General features: G+C 41.8%; 1 protein-coding gene across 5 annotated transcripts in view; it reads right to left on the bottom strand.

Annotated features, from left to right (window-relative positions):
* Window positions 1-27,448, bottom strand: part of adgra1a (adhesion G protein-coupled receptor A1a) — a 74,870-nt gene that overhangs the window by 44,756 nt on the left and 2,666 nt on the right. For 4 of the 5 annotated variants that reach the window (XR_003221358.1, XR_003221357.1, XR_003221359.1 and 1 more), the window contains exon 2: window positions 2,636-2,763. The exons of the other annotated variant lie outside the window; for it this stretch is intronic. Coding sequence is in view for 1 of the 4 variants with exons in the window: in XM_013266383.3 (XP_013121837.1) it covers window positions 2,636-2,763 (128 nt within the window). In the remaining 3 variants the exon portion in view is untranslated. The remainder of the gene's footprint in view (window positions 1-2,635; window positions 2,764-27,448) is intronic. 5 annotated transcript variants of the gene reach the window in all.

Raw genomic sequence — 27,448 nt, 5'->3', positions numbered from 1 at the left:
GACCTGTTCTGCGCCTCAGTTATGATGAACCTGGAAGACCCACTGACAGACCTGTGACTATTAGTTACCGAGGTATGATAATTCAGATTTGCTACAACCCTGACTCCTAAATGTTACTGCACTAGCCAGTACTCTTTAGTGAGGTTTTAACTGGCCTAATGAAAGTAGGTCTGATGGGGACATTCAGACATTCAGAAGGGGGAGGGTGTAGCCCTGGCTATATAAATAGATCATTATTTAAATAGTTCATTTATATTCATAGTTAATTGCAAATGTTCACTGTGTTCAAGAATGTATACAAATGCCTGTAAGGTATGTGACGTGTGTGAGTTCAATGCACAACCTTTTTATTTGTATTTTGAGGTTTATGTCATTATTTTTGATATGGTATTGATATGTACTACAGCTCCAGTGAACCCTGAAGTAGTCTCAGGTAGAGGGGGTGGGAGCAAGTGGGGAGCCGTGTGCACTCGGCAGGAGGAGAGAGAGACGAGAGATGAACAGCAGTGTCGAGTGGACGCAGAGTTTATAGAAGGGCGATGTATTTTCGGGTTGACGGATAGTTACCTGGAGTGGAAATCTGTTGTACCCTATTGTGAGTAGGAGGAGACGGACGTCTTGCTGGCGTGTCAGAGAGGTCCCTTCTGCTGGTGTGCTGAACTTTTGTGTTCGCGTGGGAGCACGTGGAGACGAGACCTGAGAGTGCTGCTGCCGCGGCCTGCTGGTGGCCTTGACCCAGTTCCCCCGCTATCCCCTTGAACTGCCTGGAGGTGTGAGTTAGGGCTGCCACAAACGATTATTTTGATAGTCGACTAGTCACCGATTATTTTTGCGATTAGTCGACTAATCAGATCATGCATCCGTTGGACGTAAAACGTACAGCTTATTGCACCAGCATGCATCTGCTCTTATATAACTATCATTAGCTTACAGCTTTAAGTGTTTAAGGTATGTGCCAAGTAAAAATAAAGACAAGATGATAGTTTATTAAGTTTTAATGACATTTGCAGATTGTTTCGGTGGAGTTTAATAAACTCAGCTGTCTGCTCCTTGCTATCTAAAATATAACGGGACCCCGGAGTATATTCTCAAGCATCTCACACCTCTGATAATCAGTTGTCTGCTTGACGTTTATTTAGCTGCTGTGTAAAACCTATAACTTTAATCTCCGCCAAACCGATTTACTCAGGAACAAATAAAATACTAAAAAAAAGCCAAACAATAACATTTGTAAGTTATCTAAGTGACTCATATACGTTTAACCTGAGTAGCGAAAGACCGCGGTGGGTTTGAAAACGATTTGCCGGGAGTCCGGTGTTCTCACGGGCACTAGTGAGCCTTGCCCCCGGCTAGCTATCGAGCTAGTGGGTAACAGACGTCTCTGAAGACGTCGGAGCGCTTTTGAAAATATGTGGTGTCTTGATAAACTGAGCAGATATTTGCGGTTTACACAGCTACATTCTCGCCTGAAAACATGTTAAATATGTTAAAGTTATTTTGTGACCCAGAAAGAATAATAAGAGTAATATTAAAACTAACTAGCTGCCGCCATTGTTGGAAACTGAGCTGGGCTGCGCTATGAATTCTGGGACGGAGCTACTCCTCCTTCTTCTTCTTCTTCTTCGGGGTTTAACGGCAGCTGGCATCCTTGTACATGCAGTGCTGCCATCTTCTGTTTCAGTCCGTTATTACACTCTTAAATCCTACTACTTATTCCTGCGTCTTTTGTGATCTTACAAAGCTTCAAACGACGCGTCGACTATTAAATCAGTCGTCGACGATTTTGATAGTCGACGTAATCGTGATTAGTCGACTAATCGTGGCAGCCCTAGTGTGAGTACTATTGTTTGCACGTGCTTTTTATTTTACTGCTTGGCAACGAGTGAAGCGACCATATTGTTTTAGGTCCCAACGCACCCGAGCCACGACTCAGGCCTGCAATGAGGGGTTTGCTAGCAGAAAGACTGTAGCACTTGAGGTGTGTGTGTGTCGGTGAGAGTGCGTGTGGGCCCACAATATTATTTGATTATTTTGTTTCTGTTGAGGTAGATACCTTACCATTGTTTAACAAACTTTATTAATTTTACTTATTTACATAAGTAAAATTAATAAAATGTTACATAAATATTTCTGACACATGTAATTGCTTTCTATGGTAGAAAAATGTTAATAGTGTAAGACAAGTTTTTAGAATTAGGTAATGGCACATTTTTATATAAAATAAAGTCATTTCTGTCATGAGGACAGAACCAAATGCACCAAATACTAATTTTATAAACCAAACATATTTGTAATAAATGTCTTCTTTGTAACAGGTTGGGCTGTGCAGTTCATTCAGAAAATGACTCAATATCTCTAAGTCCACACAGCCCCCATTTTTGGGGAGGTTTAAATTGAAGTGAACTGGCCCACGATCATCACTGCGTTCTACTTTGTACTTGAAACCTGTCTGCTTTCAAGCTTCTGCACATTAATTCTGGATTAAGGTTGTTTTTTTAACAGACACAAGATGAAGATAAAGAAACATTATGAGATATACAGACATCTTTATGATATAAAGTCACAACATACATATAGGCATGTGAATATTTTATTGCAATGAAAAGTGTGAAATTATCTTGTAATAAGGTCTCACCTGTGGTGGACAATGTAAGTCATGATGGAGACAAGCAGACAGAGCAGCATAACTGCGGTGCAGGCATACACCACTGGATGTAGGTAATCCCCGGGGTATGGGGGGAAGGATAGCACTCTCTTTAGATCCTGAAAAAAGAAGCGCAAAATCTATGCTTTGTCAAAGATGGCAAACAAAAATTAAATTGCTTCTGTTTTGCAGATACTAAGTGAGAGTGAAGTTTCATAAAAAATATCATGTGAATAGGAAGGTGCTGAATGTTTTTATTCAGTATCATTCTATCACCATATTAAAGGATCTTGAAGAAAAAGCATCTTCTAGAAGAAGGTCAGTGGATTAGATTCATCAACATAACTGAGAATTGGGGCAAAGCTAACTACAAAAATTAGCAGGCAGCAGTGTGACATTTAGGAAGCTAATTTCCAATAATCAAGACTTGTGATATAATATTACATATTACTCAACTTACATATAGTACTGAATGATGACAGATGTCCACTCCCAGCTAATAAATGACAGTCACAAGTTAAGCTCAAGTGATCATTTTATGACTTGTATTCTGAAGCACTATGTGGCCATGTGACTAGAAAAGCGCTGTATAAACTGTAGATAACAGATAATATAAATGGTAGATGTAGGTCACTAGTTGCCTTAACCTGCAGTTGACCTGTACAAGCTAAAATGCTTTAAATAGTAGTTTAGGAGAAAAGGTGGGAAAAGTTTACAAACAGCAACTACAACTAAAGGAAGTAATTGAAATTAGGTCCTATTCCAGGGCCAATCCAGGGCCAATCACTTGAAAGATAAACTCTGGGTTTACTAACTCTGAGATCAGCAACTCTGAGTTTCCTGTTCCTGATGAGCTTATCAGAGTAAGTTCGAAACAATATAACAAGGACCAAAGGTTCAAAAAACTGTTCCAGGGGTCTATTCGGCCACAGGGAGAGACTCTGAGGTTCTGAGGCCAGCAGCAGTGACGGTGGAGCTCAGGGGACTGCCTGCGTGACCACCATTTGCGGCTTGGCTGAAGGCTGGTGGCGGAGGATCTCTAGTGCAGACGAAGCAGGACCAGACGGCATAGAGACCTCTGGCTGGAACAAAGCAGACTCTGGCTCGGGCTCAGGCAGAACAGACACCTCATTTAAAAAAAAATTGCACACTAAACTCATCAAGGTCTGATGTTCTTTCAAACTGATTTTGAGGTGGACGTGATCAACCATTTTAAAAATTACATTTCTGGTTCCCACTAGTTGACACTAACTAATGCTGACAATTGGCATATCAATTTGTCCAGGGCGGGACTCTCATCCTGACTGTGAAGTTTGGGAGAGATTGGACGTGTCTTTGAGCTATAGAAATTTCATGCTTCATGGTGAAAAATCTAAATTCATCATGTTGCCAGGTTCACACCCTTTGGCAAGAACTCACAGTTTTGAAGATAAAGTAAGAACAACTCCTTCAGGTTTTCCTGGTGAAATTTAAGGTTGCTCAGATCACCCACCTTGAAACTGTACCTCAAAGTGTAAAACATGTAATTCTGTTTTCCTGCTAGGACACACTGTGTCTAAATATCACAACTGAAATGTGTTCAGGGGCGAAACCTTATCACACTTGAGAAAATCCGTAGGAGGAGTTTGCAAAAGTATAACATCTGGTAAATGGTCAAATCTGCGCCAAAATTTCATTTTCACTTCAAAATGGCAGCCTTCCTCCTTGGTTTATGGCATCATTCAAAGATCTGTGCATCTTGGGAAGTTATAGGTGTGTGCCAAACTTTATACATGTATGCGAAACACAGCATTCAGACTCATCTTTTGCAGTTGCTTGCCCAGCTCCAGTCATTGTTAACGGGAGACTGATACGCCCACAAAAAACAAAGAGGCTGCCGTTTCATATGGGACCAAAATAAGCACAGCTTACAACACATACAATAGCGGACTAACTAACTATGACCACAAGGATATTAATTCACAGGTGATGAGCTTTATGACAGCACTGTCTGAGATGAAAGGAGGGAGATCACTTTACTTTGGCCCTGCTTGTCTGGACAGAAGCAGTGCAAGGAAACTGACCGAGAGAATTATTGTCCACAAAGTCAGAGTTAGAAATATTGAGATTTTAAGAGTAATTTGAGTCTTTAAAATAAATAACATTATTTACATGGAATAGACTGTCTCACCCATCATTCTTCTAACAGCTCAATTAACTCATATCTGTGAAAAAGGACCTTCTTCGGATCATAGTTTTTTATAAAACATTAAAAAGAATGTTTTATAAAAACATTATTTATATAAAAAGCTATGTATTGTAAGTGTATATGGTCCAAATGTTGATGATCCCTCATTCTTTCACGGTTTTTTCAGTGCACTCTCTGAACACTTAGATGGCACACTTGTTCTTGGAGGCGACCTCAGCCTTGGACTAAATGAAGCAGGAACTCAGCGTAATTGGCAGTCCAGAAATATAATCAAACAGTATATGAGCGATTTTGGTCTTTGCGATGCATGGCGCTCCCTTCACCCCAACAGTAAGGAATATAGTTTTTTCTCACATGTTCATCACTCCTACTCTCGTCTGGATTATTTTTTGGTCAGCAGCTCACTGCTGAGTGATATTTCAGACACTGAGATTCACCCTATAGCTGTCAGCGATCATGCTCCTGTATCTCTAACACTAATACATAAGAAGAACATTACGCAAAGTAAAATCTGGAGATTTAATACATCACTGCTTAATAATGAAGACTTTATTAAATATTTAAAAAAAGAATGGACTCTATATTTAGATCTTAATGACACTGTGATGAGAGGTAAAATAATTTCTTTCTCATCACATAAAAAGAAAGAAGAAAACAAAAAATATTCAGGAATTAGAAAAAAACATCAAATCCCTAGAAGAAGCCTACGCGTCCCACCAAGATCAGGAAACATTGAGCAAAATACGCAAAACAAAACTAGAATTAAATGAGATAATTAATAAAAAAACAAAATTCTTAGTACAAAGACTATGCTTACAAAATTATGAACATGGTAATAAATCCGGTCAATTTCTAGCGAACCAGCTAAAAATAAATAAAGAAAAAACAACTATATGTGCTGTTCAAGATTTATCTGGGAACACAATATATGACCCGAAACAAATAAACAACATTTTCAGGGATTTCTATAAAACTTTGTATTCACCACAAATAAACCCATCTAAAAACGAAATTGATCAGTTTTTGGACAACATAACTCTTCCAAAATTATTAGACACTCAAGCAATCACACTGGATTCACCACTGACATCAGGTGAACTCCAGGAAGCCCTGATAAGTATGCCCAATAATAAGGCTCCAGGTTCAGACGGCTTTCCTGCAGAATTCTACAAAGAATTCTGGATGATTCTAGCACCAGTTTTTTACAGAACGTTGTTGGAAATCAAAGAAAAGGGCAGACTTCCATCAAATATGAATTCTGCAAACATTAATCTCCTGCTAAAACCAGGCAAAGATCCTGTATATCCCTCAAGCTATCGTCCAATATCCCTTATAAATGTAGATCTTAAAATAATCTGCAAAGCTCTCTCGAAGAGACTAGAGAAAATAACCCCCCTCTTAATTCATCCTGACCAAACTGGTTTCATAAAAGGTAGGCACTCATCAACAAATACACGTAGATTACTTAATTTGATAGACTACTCATACAGTAAAAACATCAAAACTACAATATTTTCTTTAGATGCAGAAAAAGCGTTTGACAGAGTTAACTGGAAATTTCTATTTGCAACTTTACACAAATTTGGTTTTGGAACCTCTTTCATTAACTGGTTAAAAATATTACAATTCCCCAACAGCTTGTGTCAAAACAAATGACCAAACATCCTCCAGCTTCTGTTTCCTGAGGGGCACCAGGCAGGGATGCCCACTCTCCCCTTCACTGTTTGCAATTTTTATTAAAATACTAGCAGCAGCAATTAGACAGAATACAGTAATTAAGGGCATAAAATGCAAGAACGTGGAACATAAAATCAGCCTTATGCGGATGATGTCTTACTTTTTCTCCAAAATTCACAAACCAATCTCTCTGGGGTAATTGCATTGATAAACTCTTTTGCAAGAATATCAGATTACTCAATTAACTGGTCAAAATCTACAGTCCTTCTGATTAATTGCTTCTTCCATAATTCTTCTTCTACACCACTGCAATCTCGAAATATAAAATATTTAGGCATTAATGTTTTTCCCAAGCTTGCAGATCTAACTAAATTAAACCATATCCCACTTTTAAAGAAAGTAGAAGGCGATCTGGCTAGATGGAAATGTCTACCCATATCACTCATGGGAAGGGTTGCCGCTATAAAAATGATGGTCTTACCAAAAATAAATTATTTATTCTCAATGATCCAAAGTAAGCCATCACAAGACTGGTTCAGATCTCTAGATTCATATATGTCTAAATCCCTTTGGAAAGCTAAACCCCCACGTATAAGCTTAAAAACACTACAAAAGACCAAGGATAAAGGAGGATTAGAACTACCTAACTTTCAGCACTATTCTTAGCCAACAGGCTTCAATTTTTCTCAGGATGGCTAAAACATACCCTCTTAGATGAACTTTGGCTAGATGTAGAACAAGTACTTTGCAATAATCTAGAGATTTCAGATCTACCATTTATCAGCTCAAACATCCAACGACATGAATGCTTCAAAAGCGTCAGCATCAGCTCTTCTCTGACAGCATGGTGGGAGTTTTTAAAAATAACAGAGTCTTCATTAATCCCATGCAAACGTACACCTATCTGGAACAACCCTGACATATTACAAAACAATAATATGATAAACTTTCCAGATTGGAGTGGTAAAGGAATCAAATATTTAGAACATATACTAGAAGGAACAGAATTTATTTCATTTGACAGACTAGTTACACAATATGGGATCAACAAGAAAAGATTTTTACAATATCAACAAATTAAATCCATATAAAAAAGAAATTTAAACCTGGTCAAGTTGAACTACAAACACCACCAAGTGTGGTTCAATTTCTTACTCTTAAAACCCCAAAATTACTTTCCAAAATATACAGAATGCTTTCTAAAACAGATGAATCAGTATCATTCCCTATTGCAAAATGGGAAGCGGATTTATCAGTTAATTTAGACCAAAACTTCTGGTCTCAGATTTGCTTAAAAACCTTTCATCTAATTAGAAATCCCAGTCTTCAATTAATTCAATACAAAATACTACATAGAGTGCACTATACAGGTCATCGGATGTTCCAGATGGGTTTTACGTCTACCAACAACTGCTCACACTGTCAAACCAGTCAAACCACCCGGACAATTATATCCACGCTCTTTGGTTCTGTCCACCAGTTCAGAAGTTTTGGCGCGAGATATGTGAAGACTTATCAAAGTGTCTGAAATGTAACATTCCAACTTCCCCTTTAGTGTGTTTGTTGGGCAGCTTAGAAAAGAATATAGCCCATATGGTTTTCACTGCCCTATGCATTGCCAAGAAAACAGTCCTCATCAACTGGAAAAATAAAAAAAATCTTAATTCTAACCAATATAGAAATTATCCAATAGATTACATTAGTCTTGATACAGCCTCTGCCACCACATCAGATCAATTGCTCTGGGTTCCTTTGATCAGCTCCATCACCTAAGTGGGGGTGGGGGGTCACAGTTTGGTCCCACCTTCGCTGTTGTGATTGGTGTGGGGGTAGATGACAGGCTTGGGGCGTCGGGGGATTCCCCAGGAGCATCTTCCTTGGAGGGCTCAACCCGGGGTTGCAGTCATGGCCTGTTAAGGGCTCTGTTGGCTCTTGGTGACGGTTTCCTCGTGGCTGCGTGCAGCAGGGCTAGGGGAGGGTCTGTGCTGACGGACATGGGTTACTGACCTGGTAGCCTGGCTGCCCCTGGGTGGATCCAGGCGGGCGTGGGGTTCTGGGGGCGTTCCGTCTCCGGGCTGGGGCCCTGGCTGGGCCTTGGGGCTTGGGTCCTGGTTGGTGTGTCGCCGGGGTTGTGGGCGGGTGGGTGTATGGGGGCTCAGCCCTGGCGCGGGGTGCCGCTAGTGCATTGAGGCACCTGAGGGGCTCTTCAACTGGTGGGGGAGGCTGTTACATCTTGCAGGACGTCTCCTCTCTCCAGAAACTCACTCTACAGGTGGGGGAGATATAGGAGAGGTGGAGGAAGAACTCAGCCTGGGTGTCTATTGTCTTGTGTAGTCTGGAAGATGAGTGGATGACGGGGTGGGTGCAGTTTTCTCTGTGGTGGGGTCGGGTGGGCTGTCCCGGGCTCTGTGGGGCCGGGCGACGCTGCTGATCTGGGCCCCGGTCCGGATGGGCCTGGGCCCCCTTGCCCTGGTGGGTTGCAGAGTATGGGGGTGCCTACTGGGGTCAGCGGGGGAGCTTCCTTCCCTCCCCATCTTCAGCTGCCTCCCTCTTCCCGCTCCACCACAATCACCCACATATGCAGGGCCTTGGGGTAAAGGTGTGTCACCAGGGTGCAGGGGAGGCCCCCACCCCCCGTCCCCTTCTGGCTGCCTGTGCCTCAATTTTATCCCACAACTTAGACATTCACATTACTCACACTCTCATAACACATACATACACGGCATCCAGAAGACCATCAGGGTGTACACCTCACCCCTGGCGTCGTTGCCCACCTCTCAATTTTAAATACACGTATACATTGAGGGCTATCAGGAGGGGCTATGCGCTTACCTGCTGCTCTCTGGCAGGTAGCTCCATGCCCTCCTGGGTTTTAAATGCACCTTAGAACACACATGCATCAACACTACATATGAGCAGGCGGAGGGAGGTTTGGAGTCTTCACACACACCCGTTCTCTGTTGCCTGTTGGGGCGGGGGCGCTGGAGAAGGAGTTGGCCGTCCGATTGGGGTCTGGAATGTGGGGCCTCCCTGCTGCTGCGGAGTCAGGGCGGTCTGCTTCTCTCCACCCCAGGGAAGAGGGTAACACCACCTGGGTCTGGGTGCAGTTTCCCCCTCCAGGGGCAAGGGTACCTAGACATGGGGTATAGAGTACGCTTGGGGAGTGTGATTGTGTGTACAGTGTCTATTTATGTCTGTCTCCACGTTGGGTGAGTGCTGAGCAATTGCATATGACAGCATGAGGGTGGGAATGGATGTTTGTATCTGTGTGTCACGGTCTGCGGAGACAGGCCGTGCGGTGGTGTGTGTGATGGACCCAGGTGCGTACACAAGTGAGTAGACGGGAGTGAACTTAACAGAAAGCAAGCCTTTATTGTGGCTGAAGACAAAGTGTACAAACAAAGCAGAGATAGCGTGACTAAACTAGACTATAACTAAACTGGGAAAACTAATACTGTGACAAACTAAGAAGACTCAGAGACTATGATGATCACTGCATAGACTGACCGTGAAAACATGGAGGTGAGACAGACGACGCGACACGGACTGCATGAAACACAGAGACTAAATACACATGAGGGATGATTAGGGGAAGTGGCCACACATGGGAGCACAGCTGACACACATGAACCTAACGACAGAACAGGAGAGGTGAAACCAAATACACTGACATTGAATACAGACTTTCAAAGTAAAACAGGAAACATGGAGATTAGACCTGACATGAACTAAACATAATGACGCATGAACCAGGGAGACTTAGTAGAGGGAGAGATGACATAAACAACTAAGGAACAAAGGACTAAACAGCAATCTCAAAATAAACCAGGGCACAAATGAATAAAAAAAGATACATAAACTCAAACACTGGGTCACATGACCCAGCCCATGACAGTGTGTGCCTGTTTGTCTGTGTCTATATGTCAGGTCAGGTATCAGACGCCACCTCTCTAGGGACATCTCAGGCCCTCCAAGGTATGGAGGCCTATCTCCCTCCACCACTCCCCCTGCCAGTGGCAGACGCCCTCAGACATCGGTGCATTGGTGGTTCTTGGTGTCTGGGGATGGGCGTCCAGGTACGCACCGGCCCACTCTTGGTGGCTGCTTGTCGGGGCCTGGAGCCTGGAGCTTGCTTGGGCCCCTTCGGGGGGTGGGGTGCCCTCGGCCTCTCGGCCTGGGGCTCGGTCACTCTAGCACAGCTGGCTGCCAGCGGAGCTCACGGGCACGTCACTGTAACCCCCCCTGGCTTCTGCTCCGTGACTGCTGAGTGACCCCTCATCTGAGGCTCTCCTCAGCTCTTTCCGGGAGAGTGGCACAGTTGCCCCTCCATTGGTCTTCCTTGGTCTCTTGTGCTCTGAGGGCCTCTGGATGTCTGGAGCTTGGATCTCCTCCATACCTGCTTCATGCCCTGGAGGACAGGGCTATGGCTTCCCACAGCCTCTAGCAGATCATTACATGAAGGAACCTTTTAAATACAAGTGTGCTCATGCTGTGCTCATGTACACAGGTGTACACACGGATGCTCACACACACAAACTACACCCTTTTTGGCTCCTACCTCAAAGCACACTGTGCGCTGTCAATCCTACATGCTGCACAATAATATTCAATATTTAGTATTTACTGTTATATTCACATAGATTATCGCAATGATGTTGTTTATTATATTGCTCTCTTTTTTTGCTTGTTTTCTCTTTTTTCTTTCTCAACAGGTGATCCAGGTGATTGATATATGTATTTTTTGTCTGTTTGTTTTGTTGGTTTTTGTTTTTTGCCCTTTATCACCGTTCCTCTTCCCCGCTGTTTTTCTTTCCCTACCTCTCTTTCTTTCCCCAGTCATGTCTGTCCCGTGTGTAGCAAGTGAAAATAAAATAAAATAAACAATAAAAGCAAAGGTGAATGAACTAGACCAATACGGCAAGGCTGGGATGGTCCATTTGGTAAAGTAAATCCGTTGGGCATCTTTCTTTGCCTTTAGACAATAATTCTGATGGCAAAAGAACCAAACGAGACAGGCGGGAAAAATAAATGAATAAATAAATAAATAAAATAAAATAAAATAATAACAAAAAATGATTGATTGATTGATTGATTGATTGATTGGAAAAAGATTAATATACATCAATAATGAAAATTTTGTATGTTTAACTGCTTAAAGAATTTGAGGTGTGTGACCTCTGCAGAGCTGGTACCAATACTAAGTAAATCCAGAGTTCAAGCTGTGAACATTAATTAGTCTACAATTTAATGGTAATTCTATCAGCCTGAAAAAACTAATTAAAAGCGATTCCTTGAGTTCTAGTTTGTTTCTCATTTTTGGATTCAATAAGATGTGAAACAACTATAAGTCTGTGAGTCACTGCACAGCTCCTTGCTGTAGCTGCAGTGCTGCCTGACTGCACTGACATCACTACCTTAAAATAACTCAGTGAACATCATGAAACATGTACAACTTGGTAACAGTGTCTTTTGAAAAATGAAAACAAAGATATCGTGGCTCAAGAGTCTGCAATTCGTCTTGTAACCGGAAGGTTGCTGGTTCGAGCCCTGGCTCGGACAGTCTTGGTCGTTGTGTCCTTGGGCAAGACACTTCACCTCCCGCATACTGGTGATGGCCAGAGGGGCCGATAGCGCGATATGGCAGCCTCGCTTCTGTCAGCCTGCCCCAGGGCAGCTGTGGCTACAAATGTAGCTTGTCTCCTCCAATTCAATTTTATTTATATAGCGCCAAATCACAACAACAGTCGCCTCAAGGCGCCTTATATTGTACAGTAGATCGCACAATAATAAATACAGAGAAAAACCCAACAATCATATGACCCCCTATGAGCAAGCACTTTGGCGACAGCGGGAAGGAAAAACTCCCTTTTAACAGGAAGAAACCTCCGGCAGAACCAGGCTCAGGGAGGGGCGGGGCCATCTGCTGCCACCGGTTGGGGACAGAGAAGGAAAACAGGATGAAAGACATGCTGTGGAAGAGAGACAGAGATTAATAACAGATATGATTCGATGCAGAGAGGTCTATTAACACATACTGAGTGAGAAAGGTGACTGGAAAGGAAAAACTCAATGCATCATGGGAATCCCCGGCAGCCTACGTCTATTGCAGCATAACTAAGGGAGGATTCAGGGTCACCTGGTCCAGCCCTAACTATATGCTTTAGCAAAAAGGAAAGTTTGAAGCCTAATCTTGAAAGTAGAGATAGTGTCTGTTTCCCGAATCCAAACTGGAAGCTGGTTCCACAGAAGAGGGGCCTGAAAACTGAAGGCTCTGCCTCCCATTCTACTTTTAAATACTCTAGGAACAACAAGTAGGCCTGCAGTGTGAGAGCGAAGTGCTCTAATAGGGTGATATGGTACTACAAGGTCATTAAGATAAGATGGGGCCTGATTATTTAAGACCTTGTATGTGAGGAGCAGGATTTTGAATTCAATTCTGGATTTAACAGGAAGCCAATGAAGGGAAGCCAAAACAGGAGAAATATGCTCTCTCTTTCTAGTCCCTGTCAGTACCCTTGCTGCAGCATTTTGGATTAGCTGAAGGCTTTTCAGCGAGTTTTTAGGACATCCTGATAATAATGAATTACAGTAGTCCAGCCTGGAAGTAATAAATGCATGAACTAGTTTTTCAGCATCACTCTGAGACAGGATATTTCTAATTTTAGAGATGTTGCGCAAATGGAAGAAAGCAGTCTTACATATTTGTTTAATATGTGCATTGAAGGACATGTCCTGGTCAAAAATGACTCCAAGGTTCCTCACAGTGTTACTGGAGGCCAAGGTAATGCCATCCAGAGTAAGAATCTGCTTAGATACCATATTTCTAAGATTTTCAGGGCCGAGTACAATAACCTCAGTTTTATCTGAATTAAGAAGCAGAAAGTTAGCGGCCATCCAGGTCTTTATGTCTTTAAGACATTCCTGCAGTTTAACTAATTGGTGTGTGTTATCTGGCTTCACGGATAGATAGAGCTGCGTGTCATCTGCATAGCAGTGAAAATTTATGCTATGTCTTCTAATGATGCTGCCTAAGGGAAGCATGTATAATGTAAATAGAATTGGTCCTAGCACTGAACCCTGTGGAACACCATAATTGACCTTAGTGGGTGAAGAGGACTCTCCATTTACATGTACAAATTGGAGTCTATTAGATAGATATGATACAAACCACTGCAGTGCAGTACCTGTAATACCTACAGCATGTTCTAATCGCTCTAATAGGATATTATGGTCAACAGTATCGAACGCTGCACTGAGGTCTAGCAGGACAAGCACAGAGATGAGTCCACTGTCAGAGGCCATAAGAAGATCATTTGTAACCTTCACTAAAGCTGTTTCTGTGCTGTGATGAGCTCTGAAACCTGACTGAAACTCTTCAAATAAGCCATTCCTCTGCAGATGATCTGTTAGCTGTTTGACAACTACTCTTTCAAGGATTTTTGATATGAAAGGAAGGTTGGAGATTGGCCTATAATTAGCTAAGACTGCTGGATCTAGAGATGCTTTTTAAGTAAAGGTTTAACTAGAGCCACCTTGAAGGCCTGTGGTACATAGCCGATTATTAGAGATAGGTTGATCATTTTTAAGATCGAAGAATTAATTAATGGCAGGACTTCTTTGAGCAGTTTTGTAGGAATGGGGTCTAAAAGACACGATGATGGTTTGGAGGAAGTAATTATTGAAGTTAACTCAGAAAGATCAATTGGAGAAAAAGAGTCTAACTTAACATTGATGGTACTAGAAGTAGCTGTAGATGATATTACATCTGTGGGATGATTATTGGTAATTTTTTCTCTAATGATAAAAATTTTATTTGTGAAGAAGTTCATGAAGTCATTACTAGTTAACGTTAAAGGGATTGTTGGCTCAGTAGAGCTCTGACTTTTTGTCAGCCTGGCTACAGTGCTGAAGAGAAACCTGGGGTTGTTCTTATTTTCTTCAATCAGTGATGAATAGTAAGATGTTCTGGCTTTGCGGAGGGCTTTCTTATAAAGCAGCAAACTATTTCTCCAGGCTAAATGATGATCCTCTAAATTTGTGACACGCCATTTCCTCTCCAGCTTACGAGTTATCTGCTTTAGGCTACGTGTTTGAGAATTATACCACGGAGTCAGGTACTTCGGATTTGAGGCCTTAGTTTTCACAGGAGCTACAGTATCCAGAGTCGTACGTAGTGAGGAGGTAAAATTATTAACAAGATAATCGACCTGTGTTGGAGTAGCGTTCAGATAGCTGCTCTGCTCTATGTTGGTACAGGGCATTGAAGATGATAACAGTGGGTGGATTATATTCTTAAACTTAGTTACAGCACTTTCAGAAAGACATCTACTTTGATAAAGTCTACTCTCCACTGCTGTGTAATCAATTATTGTAAATGTAAATGTTATCAGGAAATGATCAGACAGCAGAGGGTTTTCAGGAAACACTGTTAAATGTTCAGTTTCTATGCCATATGTTAAAACAAGATCTAGAGTGTGATTAAAGTGGTGGGTGGGTTCTTTTACATTTTGAGAGAAGCCAATTGAGTCTAATAACAGATTAAATGCCATGTTGAGGCTGTCATTTTTAGCATCTACATGGATGTTAAAATCACCCACAATAAATATTTTATCTGAGCTGAGCACTAAATCAGATAAAAAGTCTGAGAAATCAGAGAGAAACTCTGTGTAAGGCCCAGGTGGACGATAGATGATAACAAGTAAGACTGGTTTCTCAGTTTTACAGCTGGGGTGGACGAGGCTAAGCATCAGGCTTTCAAATGAATTAAAAGTCTGTCTTGGTCTTTCGTTAATTAATAGACTGGTGTGAAAAATTGCTGCCACACCGCCCCCTCGGCCTGTGCTTCGAGGTTTCTGATAGTTAGAATGACTCGGGGGTGTTGATTCATTTAAACTAACATAATCATCCGGCTGCAACCAGGTTTCAGTAAGGCAGAGTAAATCGATTTGTTGATCAATTATTAAGTCATGTACTAACAGAGACTTGGAGGAGAGAGACCTAATATTTAATAATCCACATTTCACTGTTTTACTCTTTGGTTCAGATGTGGATACTGTATTGTTCTTTCTTTGTGATTTTTTATGTTTAAGTTGTTTATTGCTGGTTTTTGGTTTGTTTTTTGTCTGTTTGGGAGCTGACACAGTCTCAATGGAGATGGGATTTTGGGGGGGTAGCAGGAGGAGAGAAGCTGCAGAGAGGCGTGTAAGACTGCAACTCTGCTTCCTGGTCCCAACTCTGGATAGTCATATTTTGGGGGGTTTAATAAATTGGTCCATATTTCTAGAAATGAGAGCTGCTCCATCCAAAGTGGGATGGATGCCGTCTCTCCTAACAAGACCAGGTTTCCTCCAGAAGGTTTGCCAATTATCTATGAAGCCCACATCGTTTCTGGGACACCACTCAGACAGCCAGCAATTTAAGGAGAACATGCGGCTAAACATGTCACTCCTGGTCTGATTGGGGAGGGGACCAGAGAAAACTACAGAGTCCGACATTGTTTTGGCAAAGTTGCACACCGATTCAATATTGATTTTAGTGACCTCCGATTGGCGTAACCGGGTGTCATTACTGCCGACGTAAATTATGATCTTACTGTATTTACGTTTACCCTTAGCCAGCAGTTTTAAATTTCCTTCAATGTCGCCTGCTCTGGCCCCTGGAAGACAATTGACTATGGTTGCCGGTGTCTCTAGCTTCACATGTCTGAGAACAGAATCGCCAATTACCAGAGTTTGACCCCCGGCGAGTGTGTCGCCGAGTGGGGAAAAACGGTTAGACACATGAACAGGTTGGTGGTGTACCTGGGGCTTCTGTTTAGGACTATGCTTCCTCCTCACCGTCACCCAGCCGCCCTCTTTCCCCAGCTGCTTGGGGTCTGCCGGGGAACTTCTTCTTCGGCTGCACCAGCTACAGGGGCCTGGCTAGCTACGGGTGAATGAAGGGTGCGAAGCCGAGTCTCCAATTCAGTAATCCTGGCCTCCAGAGCTGCAAATATGCTACATTTGTTACAGGTATCATTACTGCTAAAGGAGGCCGAGGAGTAACTAAACATCTGACACAATGAGCAGGAAAGTGCAGGAGGGACAGGTGAAGTAGCCATGGTGCTAACGAGTCGGCTATGAGCTAAGATTATACTATGAAAAAGGGATGTGTCAAAAGATTTAAATTAAATTGCTAAGCAGAAAAGCTACTCAGAAACACCACTGTGTTTGAGCAGGAACAGGAAGTGATACTCTACCACAAAGCGAGCGAACACCAAGTGACAGCGACAGTGACACCAGTGTGTGAATGTGAGAGTGAATGAATAGTGGAATTGTAAAGCGCTTTGAGTGCCTAGAAAAGCGCTATATAAATGCAATCCATTATTATTATCATTATATTACTTTATAATTAATAGCAAACTTCACTTTTATTCATGTCAGGTTCAGGGTACATAACTATGTGCTGGTCTGTGAGGATGACAAGGCCACTCTGACTGCGTGCTTCACTGACGCAACATTGTGGTAAATATGTACATGCTGACACAAATAGACAGCAAATAGAGCAGAGTAAATATGAAGGACTTACTAGGAAGCAAGCTCAAAATAGCCAGGCTTTCTTTGCCTTGGCCATATTTTCAACCCAAAAAGCCCATGCACAGACAACAATGATGCACAGCAAATTTCTTTGTTAACCCAGGCTCTCTGCTTCAGACTCTGTGCATGCTCACATAGAAATTGTCATTTTCATTTTCATTATCGTTTTTTCCGGTTCCAGGTTCTGGGTCGCTGCTCGTGCGGTCAACTGGCCAGTCAGCTGAGCAGTTTTGCGTTCTTTTTCTAACTTTAATGCTTTAATATTTGTATTCTTTTCCTTTTCCTCATTTTTGTGATTTTTCGGACTTGTTTTTGACACTCGACATGACCCCAAGGCTCACCTACACCAGGGACTCCCTCATCCAGATGCAGCCACAGCTGCAGCCCGGCCTCCGGCTTTTCCGCTCCGCTTCCACGGACTACTTTCCCGAGGAAATACTCCGTGGATACGGAAATCGAACTAACAATAACAAGGTAACCAGGACGGGATTAAAGAAGAGTGGGGTGAGAGCCAGACTAAAGAGGGAGACACACAAACAATGAGCGCTCCCGTCCATTATCCTTGCTAATGTGCGGTCTCTCCGCTCCAAGCTGGACGAGCTGCAAGCCTGCATCAACCGCCTGCATGAGTACAGAACTGCCCCCGTTCTGGCATTCACGGAATCATGGTTAAACAACAGCACGCTGAACACTGATGGCTTTTCACCATCTCTTCGTCTGGACAGAGACCGCAAACGCACCGGGAAGCAACATGGCGGCGGTGTGTCTATATGTAAACAACCACTGGTGCTCTGCAGTCACTGTGAGGGAGAAGCTGTGCACTACAGACATCGAGCTTCTGGCAGTTTCCCTGCGCCTCTACTACCTCCCCAGAGAATTCCCACAGCTTTTCATCATCTTGGTTTACATCCACCCCAGAGCTGATGCAGCTAAAGCCACAGAGTACATCACCAACACTCTGTACAAACTGGAACAATTATCACCGGACTCTCCCAAGTTAATCCTGGGTGATTTCAACCACTGTTCCCCTGGCAAGTCGCTTAAAGATACCAACAGTATGATACATGCAGCACACGTCAGGGGAAGACTCTGGATAAATGCTATGGCTTTGTACCAGATGCATTTAAAGCCCTGCTCAGCAGACCACCACACCATCCTGCTGGCCCCTGCTTACACCACAGTCATCAAGAGGATCAAAAAGGTCACCAAAAACATCAAGCAGTGGACAGAGGAAAGTATCCTCACCCTACAAGGATGTTTCGAAGCCACTGACTGGGACAGCCTTCTTTCTCCCTCTGATGACATTGACGAACAAGTCAACATGGTGACATCATACATCTCCTTCTGTGTTGACAACATTATCCCCTCAAAAACAGTCTCCATCTACCCCAACAACAAACCCTGGATCACCAAGGAGCTCAAGGAAATCATTATTTAAAAAAAGAGGATTTTCTTCACCGACTCTGCACTGGACAAAAAGGAGGTCAACAGGGAGGTCAAGAAGGCCATAAAAACTGCTAAACCGGAATATAAAAACACAGTTGAAAAAAAATTCACCACAGGGGACCTCCACTCAGCCTGGCAGGGCCTCAAAGCCATGGCCTCTGTGAATACTGCAGTCACCACCCCCAGAACCATCCAGGTGGAGGGCAGCAACCCCTCCTCCCTCCCTGACGACCTCAACGCTTTCTACATCAGGTTTGAGACGGACAACATGGCCCAGCTTGAGGAGTCCAGATCCTCACTCAAACCTGGCAGCTCTGCACTCACAGTAGTAATAAGATGGCACTACTTCAAAATGGCGGCCAACCAAACCGGTTTGACAACCGGTTTGACCGGTTTCGTGCGTGTGCGCGTTCAAGTGTGGAAACACACAGGGCGTCAGTGGGGTTTATATGAGTTCATGTGTTTTTAACTGGGTTTTAATTTAATCAAACCATAGGGTTTTTTAATTAAACTATTTTTATCGCTTTGGCGTGTCTCAACATTCAGTTATGCAGACATATGTGTTCTTAAAAACAATTCTTTGTTTTGCGGGCGGAGTGGAAGGCGTTTTGTTTCGCAGTGCACCTTAACAAAGCGGGAATGCTTTTTATTTACATCTAGTCAAAAGTGTTGGTAATAGTGTGTTAATCACACTAATTTTGTGATTCTGACAATATCTCAGCTTGCAGTGATGCAAACATTTTATTTTAAAAACGGCACAAACGGGAATTTCTTCTGTATGGGCAATTTCAGCCTGTTCACAAGCGTTTCATTTAATCAAACCACTAGTTTTTAATTTAACTAGTTTTTACGCATCTACTGGGGTTTCTTTCTCGGGTTGATGCGATCATTTTATTTAAAAATCGGGATTTCGGAATGTTGAACTAAGAGGGAGACAGAGCCAGCTAGTTTTTAACACAGTAAATGGTCGCAAATAACATTCAGACCCTTTAGAAAATAAAAGCTATTGGGCTACTTTTAAAACACGTTGCTTTTTCCCCCAAAGCAGCCAGTATCGCTCTTTCAAACTAATCGTGTTTTAATCACACTCATTTTGTGATTCTGATGTCACAGCATGCAGCGATGTAAGCATTTTATTTATTTAAAAACGGATCATTTTCTTCCGTAAGGAGTTTCATGGTTTCAGAGTAGTTTTTAACACAACAGATGGTCGCAAATAACATTCAGCCCTTTAGAAAATAGACGCTGCAGTGATACTTCTAAAACCAGTCGCACAGACCCGCTCCGTCTTTTCAACAGCCGGTTAATTGTTTGAAAATGTTCAGGATTGCAAAAGCCCACTGCGGGTATCATTTAATTGTTGTGATTCCTTAGGAAAAGGTAAAGGATAAGTGTATCACTTAGTTGTTGAGAGTACCATGTGAACAAGGGCCCAACCTATTGTTTAAAGTGACCGGTATCGTTTCTTTTGAAATTCCTTAGGAAAAGGTAAAAGCCCCGCATATGTACCAGTCGAGCAAGGTCTCGCTTATTTTCTGAAGTACCCAGCAACAGCGGAGCCTTAGGCCTATTTTGGCCAGTTACACTGGAGCTCAGCAACTGCGTGCCCCACCCTCATTGTTTTAAACTTGCACAGCAAGGTGATGCCCTGCAGGTGTATCGCCCCCCAGACTTATCGGCACCCCATCTATTGTTTTTGTTTTTTAGCTAAACCGTTGTACACAAGAACTTTAAAAATCTATAGTGTGTGAGGTTGTGTAAGTAAGGGGTGGCTTGCCCTTCTCGCCCACGTGTGACAAACCATCTGTTTACGATTAGTTTGAAAGAGCGATACTGGCTGCTTTGGGGGAAAAAGCAACGTGTTTTAAAAGTAGCCCAATAGCTTTTATTTTCTAAAGGGTCTGAATGTTATTTGCGACCATTTACTGTGTTAAAAACTAGCTGGCTCTGTCTCCCTCTTAGTTCAACATTCCGAAATCCCGATTTTTAAATAAAATGATCGCATCAACCCGAGAAAGAAACCCCAGTAGATGCGTAAAAACTAGTTAAATTAAAAACTAGTGGTTTGATTAAATGAAACGCTTGTGAACAGGCTGAAATTGCCCATACAGAAGAAATTCCCGTTTGTGCCGTTTTTAAAATAAAATGTTTGCATCACTGCAAGCTGAGATATTGTCAGAATCACAAAATTAGTGTGACTAACACATTATTACCAACACTTTTGACTAGATGTAAATAAAAAGCATTCCCGCTTTGTTAAGGTGCACTGCAAAACAAAACGCCTTCCACTCCGCCCGCAAAACAAAGAATTGCTTTTAAGAACACATATGTCTGCATAACTGAATGTTGAGACACGCCAAAGCGATAAAAATAGTTTAATTAAAAAACCCTATGGTTTGATTAAATTAAAACCCAGTTAAAAACACATGAACTCATATAACCCCCACTGACGCCCTGTGTGTTTCCACACATGAACTCGCATACCCCCAGCACACTTGAACGCACACGCACGAAACCGGTCAAACCGGCTGTCAAACCGGTTTGGTTGGCTGCCATTTTGAAGTAGTGCCATCTTATTACTACTACTCACCTTGAGGACTGAGGACGTGGTGAGAGCCATCAGGAGGACCAGGGAGAGGAGCTCACCCGGCCCTGACAACATCAGCAGTCGAGTTCTGAGGCACTGTGCAGGGCAACTAGGAAGTGTGTTCCGGACTCTATTTCAACACTCAATTGACAGTCAAACTGTCCCCCAGCTGTGGAAACACTCCACAGTCATCCCAATCCAACAACCCAACCCAAGGTCTCTGAATGATCTTCGTCCTGTGGCCCTCACCTCCCTGGTGTTGAAGGCCATGGAGAAAATCATTAAACAGCACATCGTAAGAGCAACTGACCCCCAGAGGGGGCAGAGGGATCTGGCTGCTTCAGTCACCACCACCATCCACGGGAAGCCAATGGAGGTAGTTGAGGAGTACAAATACCTGGGAACCATCTTTGACAACCTCCTGAAATTCTCTGCCAAGACAGAGGAGATTCTCAGGAGGTGCCACCAACGGCTATACCTCCTTAGTAAACTCAACTCATTTGGAGTCAGCACACCCATCATGATGACTTTTTACTATGCCTTCCTGGAAAGCATCATGACCTTCTCCATCACCTGCTGGTTCCACTCCCTCAGCCTTCAGAACAAGAACAGACTGCAGCACACTGCATCAGTGTGCTCTAAAATCATTGGCCTGCCTGTCAGAACTCTGGCACAGGTTTTCAGCCAACAGGCCCTTAGACAGGCAGCCAAAATCATCAACAACCCCTCTCACATTCTGCAACCCGCATTTCAATGGCTCCCCTCTGGGCGACGCCTCCGCTGCATTTCCTGCAGGACTGAGAGGAGGAGAGCCACCTTTGTCCCCAAAGCCACTCTGCTTTTTAACTCCAGCCAATAAGACCATTTCCCACACCAGAAACATAAACTACACTCTTCTTATACTACCGACACTTTATTCACTTTTAGTCACTTACAGTTATTTATTCACCGTTCAGTCACTTTAATTTTAAAACTGTGTAATTTTAAAACTGTATATACTGTATATTCTGTGTATTTATTATTTCACTCTTATTGCCTGTTCTTATTGTCCTTATCTTCAACATATGCTGCTCGGTTGTTTGTTAATTGCCCCTTGGGGATAAAAAAAGTCTTCTGATTCTGATCATTTGACTCCTTTTCCACATAAAATGGACTGACTGAGTGCGACATACTGCAGCCAGAGACATGAGAGGCACAGGTGACAGAGACATTTATAGAATATGAAAAATAAAACAATAAAATAGAAAACAGTTGGGACAGAGATATGTTTTCCAAGCAACATCCAACTAAAAAAGTTGGATCACAGGTTTGTCATAAAATGTGTATTTTATCATAATGTCTGCCGTCATGAATTAGGCCTAGCCAAGTTGAGTTTATCATTAGATGATAATGACAATAATAATTTAGGATGTATCATTTATCATTATCATTAGATGAAGCTTGAATCCTAATTTTATTTTAAATTGATTATTTGATTTAAATGAGTATTAATTATTTAGCTGTAACCTGAAAGGGACAAAAGTCGGTGACAGAAAGTGAAAAAATCTGAAGAAACAGTTTAGATGCAGTTACAGATGGACCTCTGACATTAGTTACCCACATAGCAACCTTTCCCTCAATTCTGTTTTTTATTAAATAAATAAAAATGTTTCCTACCGCTCGTTTCATTTTTTCTATAAGTAACCAGTAATTATAATAATAAAGAAATAAAAAATAATAATAAATATGAAGAATTCCAACATTTCTGCCATTATTGGTTAAAAATGTTTAAAGACAGAAAAACTCTGCTTTAATGTTCCCTTTATAAGCATTTATAATTTGATCTAAAATTAGCTTTCAGTGGTAGATAATGGCTTCCTGACAACCACAGGAAAAGGCAAATATATTACAAATGTCTCAGCTTCCAGAGATTTTGGATACTTCAGTATAGTTTTGGATCTGGGTATGATCCGGTCTGTATCTGTAATCTAAAATGTGATCATCTTTGGATCCATCTTGCTGTGCAAATGGCCAACGACACAGTTTGCTGATACATTACAGAGCCTATGGATCAACCTTCACACTTCACACACCTTCAATCTACACAAATTAGCAAAGTAATGTAAATCAAGGATTTTAGTTTTTGCAAAAATGTAAACTTGTGCAAATGAATGAGCTCCTCTATGAGCTTTGACAGCAAGTTCATGAATGAGGATGATTCAGGTGCACCAGGAAGGGAGAAGTCAGAGAAAAACTCAAAGTTTGTTGAAGAAAATCTTCCAGCGAGCAGGTTAGGTTCACAGAGTTTGTTACCAAGGTAAATGACTCAGCGTTGAAGTTAACGCTCTTTATGGAACATAAAAAACAAATTTTCTCCTCATCTCAAGGTCACAAATCTCAGAGTTGTTAGCTAAACCAGCTTCCCAGGTTTTGTACTATCTTGTTTTTAACTTGTTACAAGTCTCTATTTATCTATTTCTAGCATACAAAATCACAATAATTCAAAGAATGCAGTTTGACATATTTGTTAAAAAAAATTAATAGAAAACAGAAAAGAGAGATACATGAAATCTTTTTCTGCATGTAATTCTCAAAGTTTTTAAATTTTAGTAACCATAAAAAAGTAAAAACTTTACCCTGGTTAATTCATGCTGTTTCATCAGTTTCCAAACAATTAAAATATATTACCTTATATACCTAATATAACCTAATATACCTAATATATCACAAAGTGAAGTTACATTTTTTTGGCAGTACATTTTTTTTGTTAAGCACCTTTTTATTCAGTTGTATAAAACAGGTAAAAATGTGTTTAAATGGGTGAACATTAATTGGAGATAAAGTATATGAATTTCAGGAGCGGGAACACGCCTCCAAACAAGCTCCTTCCGGTTCTTATCTATATATGTTCCCCCAGTACTTCAAGCTGTTCGTTCTCGTTTACATGCCCCACTCTCCCTCCCCTTTTCAATTTTTAAAATTCTTTCACTTCTTCATTTCTATTTAGTACATGGGGATCAGCAAGGCCCGGGAGCCGCCGCCAAGGCCTTCCCCAAACCGCAGCTCAATTCATGTGTAAGCCATTCACCTTTATCTACTAAAACTCTGTCAAAACTAAAATGAGGACGTGGGCCCAGCGAGTGAATCTAACTTTAATGTCACTACTAACCCTAATACTACGAATGACCTGGAGGGAGATGGGTATGTTAACACTGAGATTTTCCCACAATATCTACAGAAAGACATCCACAGAACTGACAAAACACTACAAACAACATTACAGTTCCTGCATGGTAGACGTGAAATCTAAAGTCCTCATAAAATCCGACACAAAGCTATGCTCAAGTTGCTTACAACCCAACTGCAAATATGGCCTGCATAAAATGCTAATCATGCCATAATCTCACTATGTGTACATAGAGGTCTTAGTTGAGCCATTAGCACAGGGGTCGGCAACCCTAGGCATGCGTGCCACTGTTGGCACGTGAAGGGTTAACTGATGGCACGCACGACCATAGCTGGACTGCGCATCAGGCATACCGGGCATTTGCTCGGTGGCCTGATGATTTTTTGTTTGTTTGTTTTTTATTTAGATTTTTTTTTGGTGGTGGATTGGCCAGACGCTGGTCGGAGACCCGAGGCAGCCGCCGGTCGGAGCGTCAGATGAACTGAACTTCAGGTAAGAAGTTATGACCTGCAGTCTATCTGGGTCAGATATAAACCGAGTTTAGGTGGAGTTTATTTTCGTTGTGCTGACTTTTTCCAGTCAGTTACAATAACTCGTACTGCGTGCTAGCTAGCATGATGGAATTTATATACTGCTGGGCGGGTGCTATGATTTTATTGATAGTGAGCTTTATTTTATTCATAAGGTTAGTTAGTAGAGTTGCCAACCGTCCCCTACAAACGGAATCGTCCCGCATTCAGAGAAATTATTACGTGTTTCGTTTTGAGCTGAGAAGGAACACAGTTTGTCCCGGACTTCAGCTACAATGAAAAAGACACAAAGCTGGAGTTATTCTGTGTTTACGCTGTCAGCTGCCTCTTCTTCTCTCATTCTCTCCTGTTTCTACTTCAATCATGAAACTGATCAATGATCAGCTGATCGGCTTTTCTCTCTTGTTTGTTTATCGCCCACTTTGCGCCAGAAAGAGGAAACCAGCGGATGTCGCACTAAACAACAGCAGCACGTTTAAGCTTGATCAGCTGTTGTTAGAATTTATTTAATATTACTTTCTAGTATCAGCTGATGTTTGCTGGAGCCACAGCTGTAAAGCTGCTGGTATGATGTCGGTTTGGTTATCTGGTGAGAGGGAAACATGCAGATGAAACCAGGAGATGTCCTTACTAAATCATCAGAGCTGAACTGGTGATGCAGAAACAGGTTTACCTTTTAGGTGACATGAATGAGTTGAAGGGAAGTTATGAACTGTTTCTGAGAGACAAATAACACCAGGATCCTTTTCTACATAGCTGACAGCTGGTAACTGTGCAGGGGCGGGTCTAGCAAACATTTGCCAGGGGGGCCAGGTAGGGCATTAACAGGGAAAGGGGGGCACAAAGAAATACTTTTTTATTCTCATTTAAAATGTCTGGCTGTTATTAAATAATTATCTGAAGCTTACAACCAAAGTTTTTATCTGACATAAAATGTATAGAAATCATACATATAACACTGAAGTAGCTGGAATCCATAGCTGTGCGTATTCATGGAGCTTGCATTGTCACCTGCTGGACATCACTACCTGACAAGTTTAACTGTCTTCAGAACATTGCAGAGGCCTTATTGACAACATTTGGCTCTACATATCTGTGTGAGCAGATTTTCTGTCACATGAGTGTCCTCAGGTAGCCGTCTGAATGCTGGACACTCGGAGACCTGTGTCTCCGAGTGGGAGACCAGAGATCACATTAACATCTGTATCTGGTGTTATTTAAACCAAGCTAAGATCACTTAGTCCTGAAGGAGCGAGGAATGTGGAGGAGGCTTTGAAAAAGTGACTCACAGACAGTAAGCGATGTGCATGTCCTGGGCAGGCTTAGCACACGTCTCTGTCAGGAAGCAAAACGTGGCTCCAAACAACATTTACACCGTCTATGTTCTTTCACTGGAATACACTCCTGCATTTGTATAATTCAAACTGAAGATTCCTTTAGAAACAGAAATCAAAAGCTAATTTGGCCCCATGTTCATGACAGCGTCAACTCGCTCTTTCTTTGCCTTTCAAACCTTTATATTTTTGAGACATTGTCATGGTTCCTCTTCTCATCTCTCTTCCTCTGTCTCTTGCTCTCTCTCTCTCGGACAGCATGCTCTCTCATTACGCACCACTGAACAACCCATCTATTAGACAGAGCATGACTGATTAAATCCTTTGCAGATCCCATAATATGAAAACACACACACACAGGCATGCACACACAGCAGCAGTAGAGCTCTGCATAACACTCCACTTGTCTCAGATGACCAACTAGACCCTCTGCCATTACATAAGATATTCTAATTTTTGCCTTTGTGGATGTAAAAACACAATTTTTCAGGGTGTCAGAGTCAAGCGGGGTTTTTTTTAGGAAAGATACAAAACATTCATCTCTTGCCAAAATGGATAAGATGATTAATGTTTTCTTATTACTTGGATTTTGCATATTGCTGTTCACATATATAACATGTACAAGCTAAATCCAGCATTCATGACAGTTTTCATTTGAGTGTATTAGACTAAGTTACTTTCAAGGCATTAGCTTTTGTTTCTTCTCTGTCTCGTTGTTTCTGATTATCCCAGCTGTGTTTCCCTCTTGTTTCCCATCCCCGTGTATATTTAGTTCTTCTCAGTCGTGTGTCATTGGCAGTGTTGGGCAAGTTATTTTGAAAAAGTAATTAATTATAGTTACTAGTTACTTCTTCAAAAAAGTAACTGAGTTAGTAACTGAGTTACAAGATTCTAAAAGTAATTAATTACTTGAAAAGTAACTATTGCGTTACTTAAAAAAAAATGTTTAGCCCTCTGGGGTCCAGGGTATAATTGGCCATTTTTAACTACTTTTGATGTTTCCTCTACAGTTCACCTTTAAAAACTATTTACTTTGCCTTGTTATGTATCATCCTTTTCAGCACAACCTCACATGTCTGAATTTGCTGTTATGTTTTCATTTTGACATACTGTATTAACACAATTGATCTAAAATCAGACAAAAACCATAGAGTAGAAAAAGTAATATTTTTTACTGTAACAACCACAAACGTGTTTATTGAATCATATTTCATAACTTTAAATGCAAATATAAATTGTCAATTTTAAAATCATATGCACAAGTTTTGCAAACAACAAAGTTATTTGCAGCCATTTGCCTTT

This window comes from Oreochromis niloticus, linkage group LG8 (assembly GCF_001858045.2).
Source record: "Oreochromis niloticus isolate F11D_XX linkage group LG8, O_niloticus_UMD_NMBU, whole genome shotgun sequence".
In the NCBI taxonomy this organism is placed as follows: Eukaryota; Metazoa; Chordata; class Actinopteri; order Cichliformes; family Cichlidae; genus Oreochromis; species Oreochromis niloticus.
The sequence above is the reverse complement of the archived record's forward strand: the minus strand, read 5'-3'. Positions and strand labels throughout refer to the sequence as shown.